The sequence below is a fragment of the Myotis lucifugus genome, unplaced genomic scaffold, assembly GCF_000147115.1.
Source record: "Myotis lucifugus unplaced genomic scaffold, Myoluc2.0 scaffold_46, whole genome shotgun sequence".
NCBI classification, from domain to species: Eukaryota; Metazoa; Chordata; class Mammalia; order Chiroptera; family Vespertilionidae; genus Myotis; species Myotis lucifugus.
Window position 1 is genome coordinate 5,562,361 of NW_005871094.1, and position 25,561 is coordinate 5,587,921.

The 25,561-nt window shown below is 41.5% G+C and overlaps 1 protein-coding gene and 1 long non-coding RNA gene across 2 annotated transcripts in view; both read right to left on the bottom strand.

Annotated features, from left to right (window-relative positions):
- Nucleotides 1-25,561, bottom strand: part of MKLN1 (muskelin 1) — a 301,088-nt gene that overhangs the window by 176,349 nt on the left and 99,178 nt on the right. The window contains exon 2 of the mRNA XM_023753515.1: nt 11,001-11,137. Coding sequence (XP_023609283.1) covers nt 11,001-11,008 — 8 coding nt within the window. The 5' untranslated portion in view covers nt 11,009-11,137. The remainder of the gene's footprint in view (nt 1-11,000; nt 11,138-25,561) is intronic.
- LOC111825912 lies at nt 3,103-7,539 on the bottom strand. The gene is made up of 3 exons (XR_002829146.1): nt 7,521-7,539; nt 4,384-4,450; nt 3,103-3,345 (listed from the first exon to the last, which is right to left on the bottom strand). It is a non-coding gene; the product is annotated as an uncharacterized LOC111825912 (long non-coding RNA).

The window sequence follows — 25,561 nt, forward strand, 5'->3', positions numbered from 1 at the left end:
AATGACCTCCCCTGCTTCCCAATTAGTGCTCTGGCTTCCTGGTTGTAAAATAATTCATTAATATCCTGTCCTTCTTAAATCAGACCACATGCCATGCTTCCCTGAGACTGGCCTCAGCATAGTTGCCCTTTGCCCATTTAAAAATTGGGTGTCATACGGCCTTGGGTAGCACATGGAGTAAAATAATAACTATAATGAATAATGAATCAGCTTAACAATATATGAAAACAAGAAGTAGTGAAATGATGAGCAGAAAGTGCCAGCTATAGGGGCTGACCCTTTAAGTAGACAAGCTGAAGAAGATGTTTTGATCTCACCCCTGAAGGACAATCAGCTGGAGGGCTGAACCACAGTCGCTGAGAGAGCCAACCATGCTGCCAAGGTACCAGGCAGCATTTCCAGGAGCTCAAACCACGGCTAGTTTCTTCTCATCTTCCCAACAAATGCTCAGAAAGTGCAAGGGCACCCCACAGGTCACTAAGCACATTCCCAATGGCCCTCCAGGGAAATTTGATGCTGAGAAATGGACCTTTTCCAAAGTAGTGGTTCAAGCCAGATGAGGAATTACAGAGAAGACAGCCTTCCATGGAAAATACCCTGCCTCCAAATCCCCAACGTCTTCATTAGAGAGCTGAAAGCACAGGCACACCAGCTGGTCTCCACGGCTCCGAAGCACTGCGGTGCAGTGGAAAGAGCAATGCTATAGGGCTCGTAAACAAGAGACTAGCCTTCTATCCCCATCTCTGCCGGATTTTAGCTGGGTGACCTTGGCATAGGTACTTGGCTTCTCTGGGCCTCACTTTCCTCGTTTGTTAAATGAGGTTTGACCAGACTATGATGTGTTCTGATTCCGAAATCCTATCTTTCGACTTTGAATTACCATTTTACATTTAAAGAAAATTAAAGCGAGCTCCTGAGTGTTGTTTCTCAGGGATCCTGTTATTCCAGGGATCATGCCTCAACTTTTTCAGCATTCTTCATTGGCTTCCCTCCTTCCACAAATCAAACCTAAATTCTTCAACATGGCATTCAAGGTTCTTTGTGATCCACCATTCCTCTCCAGCCACCCCCCTTTATACTCACCAATCATGTATTTTATACTCTGGCAATACTGGACCATTAGTATTTTCCTATAGTACTCTTACTGCAATATCAAATATTTATGAGTATGCACTCTGTGCTAGACACACCAGGAAGCTTTTGAACATACTGTTCACTTTGCTTGGACTGCCCTGTATTAACTAAACTAAGCTGCTGTAAAAAATAAGCTATATAGATTAACACAATAGAAAGTTTTTTCTTAGTCATATAACAGTTCAGTGTGACAAGCAGCCTTCCATCCAGAATCCTTCTATTTGCAGCTTTGCCATCCTCCAAGCTTCAGTGTTTTACTTCCAGAGCTAACAGCTGGGGAAAAGAAGAAAGAAAAGGCACACCTACTTCTTAACCCAGCCCAGAAATGATGCAATCACTTCTGCTCATGTCCCATTAATTAGAACTTGTCACTTGTCACTTGTAGATGGAACTGGAAATTAGTAGGGCCACTTCCCAGAACATTTTCATACTATGGAATGCGAAAGCACAAGTCTTTGATGATCAACCAGCCATCACACGCTCTTCCTTGACTTCTCTAGTTAGCAAAGGCTTATTCACCCTTCAAATCCAAGTGCTACCTCCTTTGCGAAGTCTTCCCTGATCTATGCAGGCAGATTTAGGTCCTCCTTTCCTATCCCTCACTACACATTTTACATTTCTCCATTAGGACTATTATCATAATACTAGAGGCCTGATGCATGAAATTGGTGCACAGGTAGGGTCCCTAGGCCTGGCTGGCGATCAGGGCTGATTTGTGGGGCGACCAGCAGGGCAATTGAGGGGCCCCCCTGGCACTCGCCTTAGCTGGCCTGGTGCCGGCCCTGGACCCCACAGCCACCACTGGTCGCCTCCCTCTGCAGGGTGACTGGCAGGGCGATCAGGGGGTCCCCGCTGGCACCCACCTTGGCTGGCCTGGGGCCTGCGGGCTGGGAGCAGCTCCTGCATTGAGCGTCTGCTCCCTGGTGGTCAGTGCGCATCATAGCGACCGGTCATTCCACCAGTCATTCTGCTGTTCAGTCAATTTGCATATTTGGCTTTTATTATATAAGATACTGTGTGGTTTGCATGCCAGTCTACTTAACTGAACTATGACCCTTGAGGCAGGAATCTTGTCTTTTTGTTTTTGTATTTGGAAACCTTAGCATCATGCCCAGTAAATAGTAGTTTTATAATGATATTTAATGAATTGATGAATATTATCATTAAATCAAAGAATGAATGATTACCTTAAAGAAAAGAAGCTGGTTTTTACAGAGGAACAAAGAGCTCAGTGTAAAAAAACAAAACAGAACTCGTGGTGATTTCAGGTCATCTAAAATGCTAAAAAGAAAATAAGCTTCCCATGTAAATGCTACAATTGTAATTAATATTTTGCATTATCACTTATTTAGAATATGTCTCTCTCATAAACTCCACAAGGGTAGGGACCTTATATGTATTGTTCTTTGCTCTGATTCTAGCATCTAGCATACTGTCTGGCACATAGTAGATACTCAACAAATATTTCGGAAGGAATGAATGGATAAAGAAATGAATAAATACATGAATGAAGACTGCATCCTTAATTGCATGAGCCATATAATAAATGCTTAGCTTGGCTTATACAAGGAAAGTGTGGACAGGGCAGTAAAAACCTACCCCAACTAGAAAGACAGCCCAGAGTGCACATGAGGACTTTAACATCATTACCTTGCATAGCCCATGGCATCATCCCCTTTATGTAAGAGGATGAACAAACATTATTGGAGGAAGCTAAAATCTCAACGGGGATAGTAGCCGATGAGTAAATGAGGACAAATGGATGTCTCTAAAATGGTTGCACTATCAGATGACCTTTGTAAATTGGTTAATGAAAGAAGCAGGAAGCAAGAGTGCAGACAATTACAGAAGCATGACAACTGTGAAAAATACAGTGATCGAGAAAAGACAAAAATATGTTTTCATAGTTTTTGAAGAGGTATTGAGACAGTTCTTTAAATGTTTGTAACACATTTATTGTTCTCATAGCTCCCATGTGACAAAATTTGGTTTAGATATTACATATGACTTTGTCAGGCAACTTCTAAACGGAACCTCTTCCCAGGCCTCGGTCCAGGTTATCTTGAACCTCTGGAAAGTCCTAAATATAATGGAGTAAATTTGCAGTGTGGACTCATTTGAGGTGGTAATGAGGTTGATGTTGATGTTGACAGATGGGCTTTTGCCAGGAGCTGACCAAGACATTAGTGGCAGGGCTAGGCATTGAGTGACCTGTAAATAGGACAGTACAGTTTTTTGCACACCTTTGATAATATACAAGAACAGAAGAACGAATGGCCTGCCTCAAAGAGCTCTCTGTCTTTCCTGTGAGTTGGGCACACAGCTGGACTATACTTCCTTGCTCTCTTCATGGAAGTTAGGCAGAGCCAAGTGACTGAGTTTTGGCCACTAGAATGTGGATGGAAGTGGTGGGTGCCAATTCCAGGTCTGGCCCATAACAAGCCTCCTGTGCAGTGCTCAGTATACTCTTTCTCTACCCATTGGCTGGGTGGAGAGGATTCTGACCTAGAGGAACATAGAGTATAAGTTGGAAGGAGCCTAAGTCCCTGAATTACTGAATAGAAGACTGACCACCACATTCCACGCACTTCTGCCCCTACCAATCCATTTTGGACTGTGACAAGAGAATGGACAAAAAGAAGAATACATTTTGTTGGGTCAAACCATTGAGATTTTAAAGTCACTTGTTATAACAATTAGCCTATTTTGATTAAAACAGCCCTTAAATTTCTGGACTCTCAAAGGATTGAGATAAAAGAAGGTAACAGAGAACATACCCAATATCAGTGGATATTGCATTTAATGGGATTCTGGAGTTCATTTTAAAGCCGTAGAAATTCCTCCATAGCCGAAGCCATGCCTGCTGGCCTCTGCTTATCTAATCAGTGCCTTCTGGACATTTTCATTCTCTCAAGAGAACAGTGAATAACCATCTCCCAACTACGTATCATATGTATCCCCCACACGGCCTATTTGATTTAATATATTTAGGGTCTAGTCAGATAATACCACATTTAAAACATGTCTTGCTTTTGCTTTTGTTTTTTGTTAAACATAGTGATTAAAAAGAAGAGAAATAAATTAGTAAGTAACTTTGTGTTTGGAGGTATAGTTTTTAAATGATTGTACAAGGTTTGTTGAGCACAGTTCTAATGAATTATTATGGGAGAGCCAAGAAAGTTCTGTGGCAAAAATGAGGTCTTTCAGTGCTTGCCTGAAGATGTTATTGGAAAACTTTTGTTTACTTACTGGACTTTGAAAATTAAATCCTTCTTCAAGTAGCCTCCGGGTGTTAAGGACAGTAAATAAAGATGTGCTGATTGGAAACATTTTAAAAACAACTTGTTACAGCCATTAAAATAACAAGGGATAAATTCAACCCAAAACAGAATATTCCAAATTCATTTGGCCTGCCCAACAGAAAAAAACAAACTTAAAAGTTGGATTCCACAAGTCATCTCTCTAAAGATGCTCCACCAAATGAAATTTAGCAGAGACCTGGGACAGGCGCTCTCAAAAGTGCTAGCTTGCTTTTGTCTCTTACTTGTAAACCTAAGCCCATTAATAGAAAGGGGGCAGTTGATCTCCCTATCTTGGGAGTGCCTAGAGAAAGGGATGAACTGGGAAACAGTTAGGGCCTATGGGGAGGAAGAGGTAAGAAATTTAGGAGAAAGTTTCATTTTTTAGTAGAATCCCCATGGGGCTGAGATGGAAGAAATGGATTTGGGACAGTACTTATCTCTTCAAGAAATAAATTCTGTTGCCCCATTTTCAAGGGGTGCAAACTAAGCCATGATGATCCTTTAACTTACTTCATCTCTTCCACAGACTTCATCTTCTATCCCCTTTCCCATGGCACTCCATTCCTTTTATGTCCCACTTAAAATCCCAAGCTTCTATAAACAGGCAGCTAGGAGCAGACCTAGTACTTCTTAAAGCTCCTCACCAGAGCTATGCCAAAATACAGGGCAGGAGCAGGTGGTTGTTAAGGATATGTTGTTACAATATGATTAGTGAACTGACTGCCCCCCTCAAGTTAGGATTCATTCATCAATACAAAGGATGTGCAACCTCCTTATACATTCCCTAGTCAGAGCCCTCAGTACTTGGCAGGAGTTCTTAAGGGGATACTGGTGTTGCTATGTAGAGCTGTTATGTTAACGCTTCTCAGTCTCTTCTCTCAATAACCAGATTCTTTCTTTTCCCCAAGAGCTTTATTCTTTGAAAGATTTTAATCTAAAAATCATTATATTTGGTAATGTGTTACTAAATAAATCACATTTCTAAAGAAAACATCCTATATAATAAAAGGCTAATATGCAAATTGACCCAACAATGGAACGACTGGTTGCTATGACATGCACTGACCACCAAGGGGCAGACGCTCAATGCAGGAGCTGCCCCCTGGTGGTCAGTGTGCTCCCACAGGGGGAGTGCCACTCAGCCAGAAGCCAGGCTCATGGCTGGCAAGCATAGTGTCGGTGGAGGGAGCCTCTCCCGCCTCCGTGGCAGCACTAGGATGTCCGACTGCTGGTGGGGAATGGGCCTAAGATGGCAGTTGTACATCCCCCAAGGGCTCCCGGACTGCGAGAGGGTGCAGGCCGGGCTGAGGGCCCCCCCCCCCGCCCCCGCCTCAAGTGCACGATTTTTCGTGCACTGTCCCTCTAGTCCTATATAATAAAAGCATATGCAAATTGTCCCCTCGACTGGAGTTCTTCCAGGAGTTTGACCCAGGAGCGGGCCGGCCGGGGGAAGAGAGGGAGGTCCTGGCACTGGCAGGTGGCTGGGGGAAGAGAGGGAGGCCCTGGCCAGTGGCGGCAGCAGTGGCAGTGTTGGCAGGCGGCAGCAGGTGACCAGGGGAAGGGAGGGAGTACCTGGCTGGCAGCTGGCAGCCAGCAGTCACTAGGAACCCTACCAGTGCACGAATTTTGTACATTGGGCCTCTAGTATTAAATATTTATTAGGTATTGTATTAATGAGTGCTTTATATACATTGTCTAAAAACTCTCAAGTAGTCTGAAAAAAATGGAAATTATTAGTCCCATTTTACAGATGAGTAAACTGAGGTTTGGAGATGTTAAATAAATAGTCTAAGTCTTATTTCTAGAAACTAAATTCTGATTGGCCTCACCTCTACACCCATATTCTTTCCACTATACTCTCTCTATCATATAGAAAACACATGGCCAACGAGAACTCCTTCTTAGTAGGAACATACAGCCTTTGCAGGGAGTTAGTGTGGCTTAATATCCCCATCTTCCAGTTGCCTACTCCTCCAAAAATGAAAGAAGTTTTCCATTATTTAGTCAACCTGGTCCAGTTTGTTGTGACTACATATACAGTCTTTTAGGCTTTTTTGAAGTACTGGGCATGGTTCAAGTAATTCCATTATCCTATATAATAAAAGCCTAATATGCTAAGTCCCCGGTCGTCCAGTCAGCTGTTCAACTAATCAAAGCTGAATATGCTAATGATATACTAAGGCAGCTCAACCGCTCACTATGATGTGCACTGACCACCAGGGGGCAGACGCTCCGACCAGTAGGTTAGCTTGCTGCTGGGGTCCAGCCAATCGGGACTGAGTGAGACAGGCTGGACATGCCCTGGAGCCCTCACACAGTCCCTCCCTGGCTGGCCAACCTCCCACCTCTCTCCCTGACCCCAATCATGCACCGATGGGGTCCCTTAGCCTGGCCTGCGCCCTCTCGCAATTCGGGACCCCTTGGGGGATGTCGGAGAGCCAGTTTTGGCTCGATCCACCATAGGTAATCCTTATAGAACACCAAGAGCCTAGAGAATCCAGACAGGAAACTAAAGCTGGCAGTTCAAAACAAATGGAAGTTGGGCAGAGGGAGTTCAGAATACAGGTTTAGGCACAGACCTCCTCCGCTGGATTCATTTTCTTCCTCCTTCGATTCTATTGAGTATTCAGTGATGTACCATAGACTGATGTGAGGAGGGGAATCCTTAGGGAATACAACATTTGATGGGAATAAGAGGAGTCATTGAAGAATGACAGCCTAGGATGAGTGACAATGAAGAGAAGAGAAAAGACAGGACTGGCCAGAGTGAGAGACAGACTTTGATAATTCGGGAGGCTCTGAGAGAAGCCAAGCCAGCTTTGTTGTGATTTGATTAAAAAAAGAAAAGGGAAAGGATGGCTGACCCTTTCCACTGATTGGTTTTGTAATCTACTGGTGGGGTCTTCACCAAGTGAAATAATCCCCAATGGAAGGTGATGGGGAAGTGTTGCTAGGCCTTCTGGTAGTACTTTTGTTGCAGAACTCATTTATCAAAGGGACCTACACAACCTCCCCTACCCAACTGGTAACTTTGAAGCCAGAATCTTTAAAAATTACAGAATAAATTAAGAAAAAGGATATTACTAATTCCAGTAGTAAAATGAAAATTGTTCGTCCAGTATCCTATGGTTAAATTCTGTGCTGCTATGCAGAAAATTCACAACTCCCCTATCTTTGTGTTAGCTGAAAGACAAAATAATAAAAACAAACAAACAAACACACTCAAAACAATAATAACCCCAAATCCCCTCTGGGTATCCAGAAATACTGGGCAACCTTGAGCACAGCTTAACTGATTTAGATATTTAATTGCTGTAAAATAAAAGTGTTTACATGGAGATTAAAAATAACTAATTTTCCTTAGAAACCCAAATTTTTAGTTCAAATAATGAGATCTGTTAACCTACTTGCTTATATTTTCAATGGAGCAGTTATTTAGTTTATAGTAGCTAAAAGACAAAAGGTAAACATCAAAGAAAGAGAGAAGATACATAGTTTTCCTTACTTTAAAATTTAAACAGTACTCAAGAAACATCTAAAGATCTGTCTATTCTGCATTCAAAGAAAATGCCCTTCCTAAATATTTTATTCTAGAGTCTAAAGTGTTATTGTTGTTGTTGTTTTTGTTTTGTTTTGTTTTGTTTGGCAGGGGTGGGGGAGCTGAAGGTGGATAGGGAATTATTGTAAAATGCCATAAAAAATTCTTCTGTATCTGAATTCCCAAAGTGATTTCACTGTCTTTAATAAGTGTTAGCAAAGAAATCTACTTATCCATGGTTAAATTCTGGCTAAAAATGAATTTCAGAGTATTTTCTTTTGAGCTCAGAGAAAAAGTAGTCTCTGCTGGACTTCATATTCCAAAAATTTCTGCCTTGATTGACCACCCTTAGCAATAAATTTGAAGACTTGTGTATCCTATATAATAAAACTCTAATATGCAAATCGACCAAACTGCAGAATGACCGGTGGAACACTGGTCACTATGATGCACATTGACCATCAGGGGGCAGACGGTCAATGCAAGAGAAGCCCCCTGGTGGTCTTGCTCTACCACAGGGGGAGCACCGCTCAGCCAGAAGCCAGGCTCACAGCTGGTGAGCGCAGTGGCGGTGGTGGGAGCCTCTCCAACCAGGGGGAGCACTGCTCAGCCAGAAGCTGGGCTCACAACTGGCGAGTGCAGCAGCGGTGGCAGGAGCCTCTACTGCCTCCGCTGCTGGAGGGTAGTAAGGAACGAGGGGTCCCAGACTATGGGAGCCCCGGACTGCAAGAAGGATCTCTGACTGCTGGCTTAAAAACATCCCCCGAGGGCTCCCAGACTGCAAGAGGGCACAGGCCGGGCTGAGGGACACACCCTCCCCAGTGCACGAATTTCATGCACCAGGCCTCTAGTACTCCATAAAGAGCATAAAGCCTCAGTCTTAATCCTCTTATCCTTTATACTGATAAAGGCTGTCTCTTAGGTGCCAGGTAACATCTCTGAGTCCCTTTATCTGAACATTCAAAGTAGAGATAATCATTTGAAAACTATGCAAGTAGTTAAGAACCCATTTTAAAAAACCCATTTTTAAGAGGTTGCCATCCCCTTAACTCAGTGACCAATATTAGCCTCATCAATAGGGGGACAACCAGACATTATGTACAGCCTAATACGATGCAGTAGGAAGAATTCTTATCAAAAATTTTAACCTGATTCTTACCAAGCCTTTCTCTGAGCTTAAAAGAAATACAGAAGACAGAAGAACATGTTTAACAACACCATGAAAAAATAATCAGACAAATCCAGAAGGTGGGACATTCTACAGAACAATTGGCCAGAATTGTCAACAAGTCAATGTCATGAAAATAAAATGTGAGTGTGGCGAGAGGAGGCAGTTCCGGATTAGAAATCTTAAGAAATACAACCACCAAATATGTGGAGCTTATTGAATTAACCATCTTTAAAAGATTGTTTGGATTAACTGGGGAGTTATTCTTAAAGGGCGTAGGGTTCATTTGGGATAATGAAAATGTTCTGGAAATAGTGGTAGTGGTTGTATAACATTGTAAAGGTGTTTAGTGCTTCTGAATTGGACACTTTGTGGGCTCTATCCCCAGTAGGGGGCATGCAGGAGGCAGCCCATCAATGTTTCACTCTCATGTAAATGTTTCTCTCCTTCTCCCTTCCTCTCTCTCTCTCTCTCAAAAAAAGTAAATTTTACAATAGGAAATATATGAATGTATTGAAAAATTATGTGAATCTTGTTAAATGTGACAAAAGATTTTTGTTTACCTAACAAAGATATGTTAATTATTTATGGATGAATTTTGAAGTATTCAGGGGTGAAATATATATACCTATAACTTGCTTTAAATTACTGCAGCAAAAAAAAAAAGAAGAAAAAGGAAAAATAAGGATTATATGGCAAATTTTTGCAATTGTTTGATCTAGGTGATAAATATTGGATGATCATCATAATATTCTGATTCTTTTTCTGTATGTACTAGAATTTTGAAAAGGAGAGGGGAACCCTGGACAAATCACCTCTCTGTACAACACCACAAACGTGTGACTGGAGTTCTGAAATAGAAACATGAGCTACCCTGAAGAGATGCTCTCTGGACGGCCACACTTCCCAGGGGTAAGAAGACTTGGTGGTCATAGTCACGTGCATATCAAAAAGCCAGTCCTGGCCAGTGATTCAGTTGGTTGGAGCATCATCCCATTCACCAATAAGTTGAGGGTTTGATTCCTGGTCAGGGCACATGCCTCAGTTGCCAGTTCCATCCCCAATCAGGGCACGGACAGGAGGCAACCAATTTATGTTTCTCTCTCAGATCAATATTTCTTTTTTTTTTCTCCTTCCTCTCTCCCCCACCCCCCCCCCCCCCAAATCAATAGAACATATCCTTGGGTGAGAATTAAAATAATAAATAAATAAATAAATAGCCCAAAAGAAAGTTCAAAAGGGTGAAGACAACGTGTCACTCCAAAGCCAGAGCGCAGGAAGTCTGCACAAAGAGTCATTGCTATAAACTATAAGTGGCTCCCCAGCTACCCCCACATCCTCCTTTGGGGTTTAGTCTTTAATAGCACTGAAAGGTCAGACTGTTGCAGTTCTGGAAGTTAAACAGAGAGAACGAACTGTTTTCACCAAAGGCACCCTGTAGGTCATTTCTCTTTTTCAAATCAATGCTCCAGAAAGCAAGTCACTAGGTTGTGTCTCTTCTAGATCATCATGAAGAAAAAAAATGATTCTTCTTCTTCATGAATAGAACTTTAGCATGCCCCTACTAGAAGTGCACTCAGAAGAGAAGGGAAGAAGACTTTGAAAAAATAACCACTCAAGGCCCTTAATAAAGTAAAGCTCTGGGAATGTAAATGGATGGCTTCCCCTGCCCACAATATCTTATAACATCTGCAAAGCACTTCATTTATACCAACAGTTGTGTCCTTGCAATAAAGCATAAATCACTTTAATAATTCTTCAATTTCCTTCCGGGTTAAAATCTTACAAATCTCAAAATAAGCAGCTTTCTCTTAAGGGTCTTTGATTTGCAAGGAACTGTTAGGTATTCTTTACTCACCAAGGCATTCTGCTCAGGTTTGGTTTGATCCTGTCTTCTCTGCTGCTTGCATCTCTACATCTCTGCCAGGAATCTTCCTCCAATTAAAGAGCATCTAGGAGAGGGAAACCGACCTTCTCCGTCCTCTCCTTCCTATTCTGCAAGAGGAGACAGTACTCTGATTGCAGGCATAGGGTCATTTTTACAGTGAGTAGGGTAGCTCCCTTCCTCTCCCCAACCTTCTTCTCCCTCCCATCCCCTCCCCCACTCCCCTTCTGCCCTTTCCCCTTTCCTAGCCTTTCTTCTGTGTTTTTTTTTTCCTTCTAGGTGGTCTCAGGAGGGCATTTCTCCCTCATGCAATGAAATTCAACCATTTGTTTCTCCTCTGTTCTTATAATATTCTTAAAAAAAATTTTTTTTTTTTTACTTTTCAATTACAGTTTGTTAACTGTATAATACAGTATTATATTAGTTTTAGGTGCACAACATTTATCTAACTTAAGACTTATCACCCTTGCCAAAACCGGTTTGGCTCAGTGGATAGAGCGTCGGCCTGCGGACTGAAGGGTCCCGGGTTCGATTCCGGTCAAGGGCATGTACCTGGGTTGCGGGCACATCCCCAGTGGGAGATGTGCAGGAGGCGGCTGATCGATGTTTCTCTCTCATCGATGTTTCTAACTCTCTATCTCTCTCCCTTCCTCTCTGTAAAAAAATCAATAAAATATATTAAAAAAAAAGACTTATCACCCTGATACGTCTAGTACCCATTTGACACCATACACTATTACTATGTTCTCCATGCTGTATTTTGCATCCCCGTGACTGTTTTTATTGCTGGTAATTTGTATGCCTTAATCCCATCACCTTTTTTTTTTTTACGACCCCAAATCCCCTCCCATCAGATAAGCATCAATTTGTTCTCTGTATCTATGAGTTTATTTCTGTTTTGTTTATTTTGTTTTTTTAGATTCCACATTAAATGAAACCATATAGTATTTGTCTTTCTTTGTCTGACTTATTTTCCTTAGCATAATACCCTGTAGATCCATGCATGTTGTTGCAAATGGCAAGATTTCATTCTTTTGTTATGGCTAAGTGATATTCCAGTCATATATGTACCACATCTTCTTTATCCATTCATCTGTGGATGGGCACTTGGGTTGTTGCTTCTATATTTTGGCTATTGTAAATAATATATGAACAGAACAGATGTTTTTTCCCCCAGCATCTGTTGAGATGTTCGTGTGGTTTTTGACCTTTATTCTATTGATATGGTGTATTGCATTAATTGATTTTTGACTGTAAAACCAACCTTGCCTTCCTGGGATAATTCTCACTTGGTCATTCTAGATAGTCTCCCTCTTCCCCCCACATTTTAAAAACTGTTTTAAAATACACATAACATAAAATTTACCACCTTAAACATTTTGAAGTATACAGTTCAGCAGTGTTAAATACATTCATAATGTTGTGCAACACCACCATCCATCTTCATAACTCTTTTCATACTATAATATTGAAAGTTTATACTCATTAAACAATAAAATCCCATTTCTCCCTTCCTCCACCCCCTGGAAACCACCATTCTGTCTCTATGATGTTGACTACTCTAGAGACTTCATATTAGTGGAATCATATTGTATTTGCCATTTTGTTACTGGTTTATTTCACTTAGCATAATATCCTCAGGTTCCATGTTGTAGCATATAGCATATGTCAGAATTTCCTTACTTTTAAAGGCTGAATAACATTCCATTGTATGTATATACCACATTTTGCTTATCCATTCATCTGTCAATGGATATTTGGGTCGCTTCTGTATTTTAACTCTTGTGAAAATGCTGTGAATATAGGCATACAAATATCTCTTCAAGACCCTGCTTTAAATTATTTTGGGTATATATCTAGAAGAGGATTTGCTGCACCATATATATATATTTTTTTTTAGAACTACCTTACTGTTTCCTCAGCTTCTGTACCATTTTACATTCTCACCAGCAAGGCACAAGAGTTCTAATTTCTCTACATTCTTGCCACACTTGTTTTCTGTTTTCAGGGTTGTTGTTTTTTTTACAGCAACCATTCTACTGGGTATGAGGTAGTCTAATTATAGTTTGACTTGCAGCCCCCTAATGGTTAGGAATGTTGAGCATCTTTTCTTGTCCTTATTAGTCATTTGCATATCTTTGGAGAAATGTCTATTCAAGTCCTTTGCTCATTTTGAATTGGTTTGTTTGTGTTTTTGTTGAGTTTTAGGAGTTCTTTATATATTCTGGATATTAATCCTTTACCAAACATATGATTTGAAAATATTTTCTCCCATTCTATGTGTTGCCTTTTTACTCTGTGGATAGTGTCTTGATATACAAAAATGTTTAATTTTCATGAAGTTTAATGTTTATTTTTCCTTTTGTTACCTATGCCTTTGGTGTCATATCCAAGAAAGCATTGCCAAATTCAGTGTTTGAAGTTTTTGTCCCATGTTTTTTCCCCTAAGAGTGTATAGTCATATTTATATGTTGCTATTTTCAAGTTCTAGCATAAATTCTTTGCATCTGCATTCATAAAGCAATATTATTCTGTACTTTTCTTGTGATGTCTGGTTTTGGTATAAGGATCATACTAACCTCAAAGAATGAGTTGGGAAGTGTTCCTTCCTCTTCTATTTTTTGGAAGAGTTTGTGAAGAATTTCTATTAATTCTTTATATTGTGGTAAAATTAAACAGTGAAGTCATATTGGACCTGGGCTTTGAACCAACTTCATTTTAAGTAACCAAAAATGAGAGTGCTTGGGTAAGATGAGACATAATTCTGGCTTAGAATTAGACCATGATCAGAAAATTCCAAGTGTTCCACTCCCCTTTCTTTCACAAATTAAAACATTCAGTGAGGGAAGAGACAAACCTTTGTGACTTTATTTCCTCATCCAACAAGTTCAAAGTATTTAGAAAATGGTGATTATAGACCAAGGCTCAGCCTGGAGTTCACAGATCCAAACAGCAATAACTTTTAATGTACAGACAGATACTTCCCAGATGCATGATGTCAGTCACAAGAGACAGCAGAGGGAAAAGGACCAGGGAAGATTTAGTGAAATCATTCCATCATAAACACAATCTACACTACATTCCCTATTTTGGGGACCAGTAGTGAGACAAATACTTTAACACAATATACTATTCCTGGGAACTAGAGCTCAGAGTATGCTGCCTGGGTTACTCATGGAAAACCAGCAAGAGAACTAAGAATTAGTACCTTTGTCACCTAATTCCTGGTTTAGTGCTTTATTTTGATCACTATCTTTGAGTATTCTGTGCTTGGAATGCACAAGGGAGATGTTCTCAGAGCCTCTCCATAAAGTTTTCATTTGGTCAGGAGTAATCTATCAGTACCTTTATCTCCAATTCACCTCCAATTTAGTCTTCATATTGCACTTATTTTCAATCAGAAACCAAATTCTGGGTAGAAGTTCATAAAATACTGTTAGCAGTTAAGAAAAGGTTTACTGCTATTAGGGGGCAATTTCCAGAATGGTAGGTAAGGAGCTCCAAAGACCCAAGCTTCAACAAAATAACTATACTGGTGAAAATTACTTTTAAAACAACCATTTGAAGTTCTTGTCCCACAAAAGGAGATAAAAGCCAAGAAGACCAAAGGCTACTTGCTGCCACTCAGTGACCTGCTTAGAAAGCAGAGTTATCACTCCAAGAGAAGTGGTTGTTTTCCCTGTCCCCAGTTTGAGAGCAGAATCTCAGAGATATTGCCCAGGGGAAGAGGCAGGTGACAAGAACAGAGTGTTCTGAAGCTCTTGCCACAAGAGAACAGACTTTATTTGGAACAGAGTTTGGGGAAGTCAAGCTGAAGAGAGCTCTGGAAAACAATGGATATTTTGGCGATAAGCAATTAAGAGGAAGCTGGTTGCAACAAGCTAGATTGTAGGCTATCCAGTGTACCAGAAAGAACCAGAATAAAGAACATCGAAGAAGAGCCCTCCCTGGGTCAGAATAAATCTCAAAGTCTGGCCTCAAAAACTACCTCTGGATCAGATTGTGGAGCAATTTATGCTCCAGAGCATTGATGAAAACAATAGAGTGATTAGTTATCAACTAATGAAGCCTAACAGCTGGTGATCATACCAATAGAGACAGACAACTTAACAGAGAAATCAAGGATAGAGACAGTCCAAGAGAGTTGTGCTAAAATCACTGTCATCCCAGGATGATTGTGCACACGACCAAGCATGCATATTCAAAGGAGCAACATCAGAGGTTTCACACTGCAGGGAAATTGACTTTATTAAAATAATCTAGCTAAGTCACTAAACAAGCAAAAAAACAAACTATAACAATAAGTTCATAAGCTCAAAAATAAGCAATAAGGTTGAGGGAATCAATATCCAGAGTTGCTACGCTACATTACCTGAAATTAGAGGCCCGGTGCATGGATTCATGCACCAGTGGGGTCCCTCGGCCTGGCCTGTGGGGATCAGGCCAAAACTGGCTCTCTGACATCCCCTGAGGGATCCCGGATTGGGAGAGGGCAGTTCTCAGGTGACACACCCCAGAAATGGGCTCCCTCCTCTCTGGTTCTGGGTGCATCACCCAAGAATCTCAGCTGCCAAGTCACCGTAGCTCAGCAGCTCCTGCATTGAGCATCTACCTCCTGGTGGTCAGTGCACGTCATAGCTACCGGTCGGATGGTCAAATGGTCAGCCAGTCGGCTCATTGCTTAGGCTTTTTTATATATAGATGTCCAGTACATAACAAAAAAATTATTATACCTGCAAAGAAACAGAAAAGTGTTTTCTGACTTATACATGGGTGGAAAAAAGCAATCAACAGAAATTCCCTGTAAGAGGACCCAGGTCCTCAACTTAGCAAAAACTTCAAAGCAGCTATTATAAATATCTTCAATGAACTAAAGAAAACCATGCATAAAGAAGCAAAAGAAGCTCTAGCTGGATGGGTCAGTTTGTTGGAGCATCATCCCATACACCAAAAGGTTTCAGATTCAATTCCCAATCAGGGCACATACCTAGATTGCGGATTCAATCCCCAGTCAGGGTGTGTGTGGGAGGCATCTGATGTCTCTCTCTCTCTCTCTCTCTCTCTCTCTCTCTCTCTCTTCTTTTCTCTCTAGAATCAGTGGAAATATATCCTCAGGTGAGGATTTAAAAGGCACACAAAAGAAACCCAAGATGGTTTGGCTCAGTGGATGGAGCATCAGCCAGTGGACTGAAGGGTTCCAGGTTCCATTCTGGTCAAGGGCACATACCTCAGTTGCAGGCTTAATCCTTGGCCCTGGGCAGGTGCATGTGGGAGGCAACCAATTGATGTGTCTTGCTTACATCGATGTTTCTCTCTCCCCTTCCCTTCCACTCTCTCTAAAAATCAATGGAAAAATGTCCTCAGGTGTGGATTAACAAGAAAAAAAAAAAGAAGCAAAAGAAGGCATAATGACAATGTCTCATAAGGTAATTACTAAAGAGATATGATTTTTTTTAAAAAAAGAACCCAATGAATACTGTGAACTTGAAAAATACAATAACAGAAAAAAAAAAATCCCTAGAAGGGCTCAATAATATATCTGACCTAGCAGAAGAAAGAAGTGGCCAACTTGAAGACAGATGGATGGATGGATGGATAGATAGATAGATAGATAGATAGATAGATAGATAGATAGATGATAGATAGATAGATATTATTTGACCTTGAGAGCAGAGAGAAAGAAGAATAATATGAACAGAACCTCAGAAAAATATGAGATAGCATTAAGCACATTAACATATGCATAATGGAGTACCAGAAAAGGAAGAGAGAAGCCAAAACAATATCTGAAGAAATACTGGCTGAAAACTTGGTGAAATTTGGTGAAAAACATTAATCTACACATTCAAAAAGTTCAACTAACCTCAATAGATAAAATATAAAGCGATCCACATTTAGACACATCCTAGTAAAAATGTTAAATAAGAAGGTTGATATAACAAACTCTAAATGTAATTTACTTTTCTTTTTTTCTCAACTTCTTTAAAAAGTATAAAATTGTATTTTATAACAATGTATTATATAGTTTGTAACAAAACTATAAACCAACTAGACCTAACAGACATCTATCTATAAAATGCTCCAACCATCAACAGCAGAATACATATTTGTCTCAGGTGAATATGGACTATTTTCCAGGTTAGGCAATATCCTAGGTTATAAAACAAATCCTAATAAATTTAAAAGATATGAAATTATGCAAAATATGACTTTTGACCACAATGGAAAGAAATTAGAATCAATAAGAGAAGGAAATTTGATAATTTCACAAATATGTGAATATTCATCTATAAACTCCTAAATAACCAATAGGTCAAAAAATTATAAGGGAAATTAGAAAATACTTTAAGATTAAAATGGAAGCAAAACACTAAAACTTGTGGAATGTATCAAAGCAGTTCTTAGAGGGGAAATTTATAGCTGTAGATAACTTTATTTTAAAAAAGAGAAAGATTTCAAATCAATAACTTATCATTTTACTTTAAGAAACTAGGAAAAGAAAAGCAAACTAAGCCTGAGTAAAGGAAATAGTAGATAATAGAGGAAATTGATAAAACAAAGAATGAGAAAAACAATAGAGAAAATGAAGAAACCCAAAAGTTGGTTCTTTAAAAAGATCAATAAAATATAGTAGGGCTTTAGCTAGACTGACCAAGAAAAAAAAAGAGAGAAGACTTAAAATACTAAAATCAGAAAGAAAAAAAAAGAAAGGGACATTACTACTGACTCCACAAAAATAAAAAAGATTAGACTTAAAAAGGGGGGATACTTAAAAAAAGTGTGTGTGTGGGGGGGAATACTATAAACAACTCTATGCCAATAAATTACATAACTTAAATAATATGGACCAATTATTTGAAAGACAAAGCCACCCAATATAATCATAATAAACCTATAACAAATAAAGTTATTGAGTTATGAATATAAAACTTCCTACAAAGAAAAGCCTAGTCCCAAGGTGACTTCACTGTTGAATTTTACCAAAAAGTTTGAATTTTGGAACAAAGCTTGCCTCCAGTAGGATTTTTATGAGGACCTGTATCCCTCACGTAATTTTTACAGACTTCTTAATAAAGCACTGTCACAAGCCATTTGGATACCTTGGAGATCAAGGTTAATAAGTCTCATCAGTCATTAAAATCCCTCCAGAGATTAGGTTTAACCAATCCACCCACAGCACAAGGATTCTTTGGCCAAAAAACTCCAGGTTTGAATCAGAGCAACTGACCAAACAAAGATCAACACAGTTTGCTTATTTGCAGGAGCCAAACCATTGTCCTGCCTGGTAGGCAGAGTTATCACAGCATAATAAAGTTGTTTAAAACATTTTGGGCCCACCCTAATGGAAGTTATTGCCTAATGGTTATAGAGTTTTTGTTTTGAATGATAAGTACAGTTTTAGATATAGTTATGATAGTTGCATAATATTATGAAGAGACTTTAATGCCACTGAATTACACATTTAAAAATGGTCAAAACAGTAAAATTTATTATATATACTAGAGGCCTGATGCACAAAATTCCTGCAAGGGGCTCGGCCCTCGCAGCTGCAGCTTTGTCCGAAAGGTTGTCCAGAAGGACATCTGGAAGGTTGTTTGGCTGTTCAGTCTAATTAGTATATTATGCTTTCATTATTATAGATATTTGTTTGCTTTCTTAATCCTTGCCAAGGATATTTTCCCATTGATTTTTTTTTTTTACAGAGAGTGGAAGGGAGGGGTGGAGGAATGGAGGGAGGGAAGAAGAGAGGGAGAGAGAGAGAAAGAGAGATCTGTGAGAGAGACACATCGATTGGTTGCCTCCTGCAGGTATGCTGACCAGGGCCAGGGATAGAACCTGCAACCCAGGTACCTGCCCTTGTTTGGGAATCGATCCCATGACCTTTTGGTGTGCTGGATGATGCTCTAACCACTGAACCACCAGCCAGTGCTGTTATGTATATTTTAACACACACACACACACACACACACACACACACACACACGGGGCCCCACTGCTGCTTACTCTCTGTCCAGAATATTCCTCAAAATGTTTAACAATACCATCTAATCTAGGACTTTGCCAGCACCTGAGTTTCTTCAAAGAGCTCCCAAGGTTTCCTGAGTATTACTGCCATCAGCATGGCAAATAAAAAATATCTATAATAATAAAAGCGTAATATGCTAATTAGACCGGTCGTCCTTCCTTCTGGACAAAGCCATGGTGGGCAGGGGCTGAGGCAGAGGCGGCAGAGGTCCCCGGCCACCGCGGCAGAGGCCAAGGCCTTTGCACGCATTTCGTGCATTAGGCTTCTAGTATATATATATCCTATATAATAAAAGGCTAATATGCAAATCAACTGAATGGTAAAACAACCAGTCACTATGACGTGCATTGACCACCAGGGGGCAGACGCTTAATGCAGGAGCTGCCCCCTGGTGGTCAGTGTGCTCCCACAGGAGGAGTGCTGCTCAGCCAGAAGCCCTGAGCTGGGCTCATGGCTGGTGAGTGCAGCGGTGGTGGTGGAAGCCTCTCCCGCCTCTGTGTCAGTCAGACATCCCCTGAGGGCACAGGCCGGGATGAGGGGGACCCTCCCCCCCGCAGTGCATGAATTTGGTGCACTGAGCCTCTAATATATATATATAACTTCCTATGTCTCTGCCTGTTTCTCCAGAAACTTGACAATGATATGTAGCTACTTAGAGTCCAGGGATGCAGAAAGGCTTAAGATGGGTGTATAACATTTGGAGTTAGCCTGAGTTGGCATCCACTTCCCTGTGCCCTCATTAAGTGGTACCTAAAATAACCAGCAAGATCATTAAGTGGCTTACTTTAATCCTTCTAGATTGTTAGACTTAATCGAGAATTAGGACGATATAACCCCAATTAACTGCTGCTAGTTTGGAATATCCTTTTCTGATTGACTATGTCTTTTTCCTGTTTATCTGTTAGCCCGCCACAGCCTTCTGACCCCAGGCTCCAGAATGGATCAGCCCTCCTACTCACTCCCTCTTGCATACACCATGTCTCCATGGAAACTGCTTGTCAGACCCTGCTTGGCTGCAGGTTCTGAAGCCCTCTCATCTGCAGCCTCAGTCCTGCAAAGATTCAGTCTTAATAGCCAGGCTTCTTAGTAAGGGCCTGTGTTAGGAGCTCCATCCTCTCAGCTGGTGGGGTCTGGAATTGTTTTTCGGGCTCCTTTGGGATACACCTGGAGAGTCCCCAGCGCCACTGAGCTGCCCTGAGCTTCCACCACTGATATTCAAGCCAATGGCAGGGTCACTGGCTCCGTTATAGTTCAGGCCCATGTTATTTCCTTCTTCAGTAATTGCAAGGTCCTCTTACTTCAACGCTCGCTTTCCTTGTATCCAATCTCCCCATTACAACCAGTGAGAAAATTTCCTTGCAAAGCAGATCTGACACGTCCTTCCCCAACAGGGAGTCAGTTAGTGGTTCCCATGGCCCTAGGACCCTCTTGCATGACACATAAGATTGTACTCTTATAATCTGACCCCTGTTCATCTCTCCAGGACTATCTCTTGCCCCTTCTGCTGCATAGTCTGATCTCAGCCACACCAAACCTCATTCCTTCTCCAATGAGCCACCTGTTCTCTCTTCTCTCTGACTTTGTACTGTTTCCTCCTCTACCTGGAGTGGCCTGCCTCCTCCCCCTCTATATAAGTCTTTCACAAATTCTTGGGGAAACGTCCCTGCCTCTTGAATCTTAAGTCCCTCTTCTAAGTCCTCCTACAGCTCTTTGTTTACTCCCTTTCTGCTGAACTGTCAACTCCCAGAGGGCAGTGTGCCCACCTCTAGCTCAGTGCCTAGCATATTCACTCAAATGTCTGCTATACAAGTGAAAGGATGAAGAATAAGCTTCTGAAATAAAAATGTCACCGCATGCTGATTATAAGCATGTCCTTTCTCAGAGTCTTTCATTGTTGGGCACCATTCATCCCCAGATTGGATCATCTCTGAGTTTGCTACTCTGCCAGGACATTGCGACATGGACTGCTGGCCACTGTCCTTGGGGATACCTTTAACAAATGGGACAGTCACCCCAGCTCAGCTCTGCTAGTCCTGGTTGCTTCCTTTTTGTTAGTTACTGGGGAGGTCCCTGCTGGCCTCATGGCTAAACCCATGGGGCTGTGGTCAGCAGCTGGAGAGCCATACCTAAGAGCCAAGACAGTGGGTCAGCCCTCCTCTCATTGTCCAGGGAAGATTCCTTTCTCACTGGTTATGCAACTTCACTCAGGCTGTTTTTCTTAGTGGAGTCCAAGATTTGGAACCATGGTAAGAGGAGAACATGGCAGATAATCTCAAGAGTAGATAAGGTCTATCATGTTCCTTCAGGAGGGTTTTGGTTTTTTTTTGCAGGGGTAAGGAACATGTGTTCATAGATAATGAACTAAATCAAAGGGGAAGTAGGATGTATAAGGACCCTTTCCCCAGAGATTTCAATGGAGTACCTGGGACAGAAGCCAGAAGAAGAAAGACCTCTCACAGAGGTAGGTGCTCACCCCTGTGGGTACTTAGAATGATGTACCTTCAGCTTTCGAGCTTCAGCCCTGTTCCAGTCACTTTTTCCTAAACCAACACAGCTCTCATCTTCCAGAAATGAGAAACCAACCAACTTTTTGCATGAACCTGGATAAGATGAAAAAAGAATAAATTTTGCCTCAAACTCAGTTCCCTTGCTACCAGAGTAAGACTTATACAGACATGGAGGAGAAAGGACTCTAGTAGAGAAGGCAGCAAAGCAAGGGCACAATCTAACTTTCTCCCCTGCAGTGAGAAAGCAAAAGATCCATTAGATGAGAAAATGTATATGAAAGCACTTAGCACTATGCTTGGCAAATGAATGGGATTCAATAGAATTGACTTATTTTTTTTTTTTAAATCTATGCTCAGTGTAGGAACCCATAGGGCAGTTTTGTGTATAGGAAGAATAGTGGAGGAATAGTATCTACCTGAATGACAGTTAAAATTTTGCTACTAGAGTTTCTTTCCTTTGACTCCATTAAAAAACAATGAGAGGCAAAACACATTATTTTCAGAACTTTCTATTTTACTATTAATGGTTGAATATACTATATAATAAAAGGCTAATATGCAAATTGTCCCCTCAACTAGGAGTTTGATAAGGAGTTTGACCAGGGGGCGGGGCTGGCCAGCCAACTGCCCTTGGCCCCTCCCCCTGCCCAGCCCCGCCCCAAATCAGCCTCTCCCCCACCCCGATTGGGGCAGGCTGGCTGGACCCCACCCATGCACGAATTTGTGCACCAGGCCTCTAGTAACATATAATTTTTAATAGGCAGTGGAGAGAACTTAAAGGCATTAAACATATAGCTAGGGAAGAAAGTATAAATTTTCTATTTCTCAAAACTAGACAAACCTATCAGTCTAAATTGGAATACTATTATTCATAACATCTACCACATAAATAAATAATTTTAACAAGTATAAAATTCTAGTAGAGATGAGAGAGCAAATATAGAAACCACCCAGCTGGTGTGGCTCAGGAGATCATGGTTTGATTCCCAGTCAGGGCACAAGCATTGTGGGCTTGAAACCCAGTAGGGAGCATGTAGGAGGCAGCCAATCAATCTTTCTCATCATTGATGTTTTTATCTCTCTCTCCCTATCCCTTCCTCTCTGAAATCAATAAAAATATATATTTTTTAAAAATGTAGAAACCAGCCGAAACCGGTTTGGCTCAGTGGATAGAGCGTCGACCTGCGGACTGAAAGGTCCCAGGTTCGATTCCGGTCAAGGGCATGTACCTTGGTTGCGGGCACATCCCCAGTAGGAGATGTGCAGGAGGCGGCTGATCGATGTTTCTCTCCCATCGATGTTTCTAACTATCTATCTCTCTCCCTTCTTCTCTGTAAAAAATCAATAAAATATATTTTAAAAAAAATGTAGAAACCAAGGAACAACCAGATCATTTGCCTCAGTGTTGAGGAGGTTATTTATTTATTTATTTATTTATTTATTTATTTTGTTAATCCTCATCCAAGGATATTTTTTCCATTGACTTTTAGAGAGAGTGAAAGGGAGAGAGAGAGAGAGAAAAACAGAGAAAGAGGAACATTGATGTGAGAGATACACATCAATTGGTTGCCTCCCACATGGGCCCCATCCAGGGCTGGGGATCGAACTTGCAACCCAGGTAGGTATGTGCCCTTGACTGGGAATCGAACCTGTGACCCTTTGGTACACTGGCTGACGCTCTAACCACTGAGTAACATCGTCCAAGGCATGAGGAGGTTTTTTTACCTAGACATGTTAGGAGTGATAGGAGATTCATCTGGTGAAAGGGTAGTTGAGGAGGCAAAAGGAATCTAGAAATCATAAGCACTTTTATGCATATAACTCTACTTTATGTATGTTAATACTACCAAAACCTAGACCAGCATTCAAAGTTCTTAAAACAAAATGGGTACTTGTTTGTTAACACCAGTGAGCGGTGTCCCACTCTAGAGTCAATAACACTATCAGGTTAATATAAGCTCTGAAAACAAAATACTCATGTCCTATATTTGCTGAGCACCGTCCCACATGTACTTTCTTTTTATGCTCAACAGTTCTCTGAGATATGTAGTCTTTACCGCCTCCACTTACAGGAAAGGAAGCATATCTCAACAAGTAAGGGGCTTACTCAGATTAGCAAGAAAATTAACGTTAGACTAGAGTCTAAGGTTCCTAAGTCCAAAATTCACAGACAAAAGTAAAAGACTAAGAAGAATCTTTATTGGGGAAAAATATTTCCCTTAGTATTTAATAAAGCATTATTATAACTCAGTAAGTAAAATACAAAGACCCCCAACAGGAAAATTGGTGAAGGACATGAACTAACAACAAAAGGAGATCTCTGTAGCAATCAAAGAAAGGCTCTGTCTAAAACGTGAGTTCAGCGCTCCCTGGTAAAATGGCCTAGATTGGACTTCACAGCCAGGTTGAAGATAAATGAGCCTTTTTCCTTGACCTAATCCCAAACCTAAATCTTGCAATTTTAACACCCTCCACAGGGAGTGAAGATGTGAGAAAGCCAAGAGCATTGGGAAGAATAGGTCAGCATTGTCTGAGCTTCGTGGATAAAATATCAGCAGCTGAGGCAGAGGAATGCACAGGGCAGCATCACAGAGCCTGTGGGTCCCCTGATGTTCCCCTGGGACAGAGTCAAGCTTTGTCTGGCTCTGTACAGAGCCCCTGTAGTCTTGCTACTCAAAGGGTGGTTCGTGGCAGCACTGAGGACATCCCCAGGGAGCTTAGAGAAATGTAGAACTCAAGCTCCCACCCCAGGCCTCTTGAACCAGAATCTGCATTTGAGCAAGCGTCCAGGTGATATGCATGCAGTGAAGCTTGGGGAACACTGCCCTAGGGGCCTGGCTCTGGGTGTGCTCATTGTAAGTGCTGGGTGAATGGCTGCTGATTGAAAGACAGGATGCTCTCTGAGGTCCCTTTCAAAGAAACTCATCTGACTTGCTGAAAACTAGTCACCATCCAGCCGAGATGAATGCATTAATAACAGTGCTTTGGTATTGATATTTTCCACAGTGAATTTAGTTTATTAGTATCATTTCACCGGGCTTCTCTATATGCCCAGGAGGCACCAACGAGGCATAAATCCTTTTGTTTGTCCTTTCTGGTCCACCTCTCACAAAAGGGCAAGCATTGGGAATGTACAATAAAATGAGCAGAAATGAGAATAGCAAATCTGAAAAGGCTGGAGAAAGGAGTGCTCACCAGCGGAAGGACATTGCTCCTCACCAGCCTTTCCACAGAGAGCGGTCTGTGAGCTTTCACCGTGGACCATGCAGGTGTGCAGTGTGGAGGGGGGATGGAGGGGGGTGGGGGGAAGAAGAGACAAGGAAGAGAAAGAAGAGCCCGAGAATTAAGGACCCCTTTGATGTCCTATAAGCTGACACAGGCAGACACACCAAATTGGGCCATTAAAATGCTTCTGAAGCAACTGTGTGCACCACCATCATCATTGTCATTATCGTCATCATCATTTTAATTCTATTTGCTGTCTGCCAACCTCTTTACTGACCAGACCATCTTAGTAAGGACCCAGCCCCAGCTTCAAGGTTGGCCTCAGACCTCAGGCTGCCAGGAAACTAGTTACAAGAAGGGAGACAAAAGGGACCCAGAGGACGGAGAGGCGTTCTGAGTTCCGCTAATGAGTGAGGTGACTCACGGCTGACTCAGACAAAGGAAGAGAAGCCTGGGAGAGGGGAGGCGGTGGGGGGCAGACCTCAAAGGAGCCCTGCCGACATGTACCAATGCGAGCTAGGAGTCCAGGGACGCGGTGTTATTTAGAGAACTGCCTGCAGCTCTGGCGTTGGAGGGTGGGGGGGGATCCTGAAAACACAGGGAGAAAATTGTATTTGAGGCCAGAAACTGAGTTGTGAATCTGTAACCTTCTGTGCTTTCTGTGTAACATTCTCTGGTGACATTGCCCTGATCGTTGGCAAATCTCCGAATGCTAACTCAATGGGAATCCATTGTCATCAGGCCCCCCGAGAGGAGAGGTAGGCATATCAGGCACC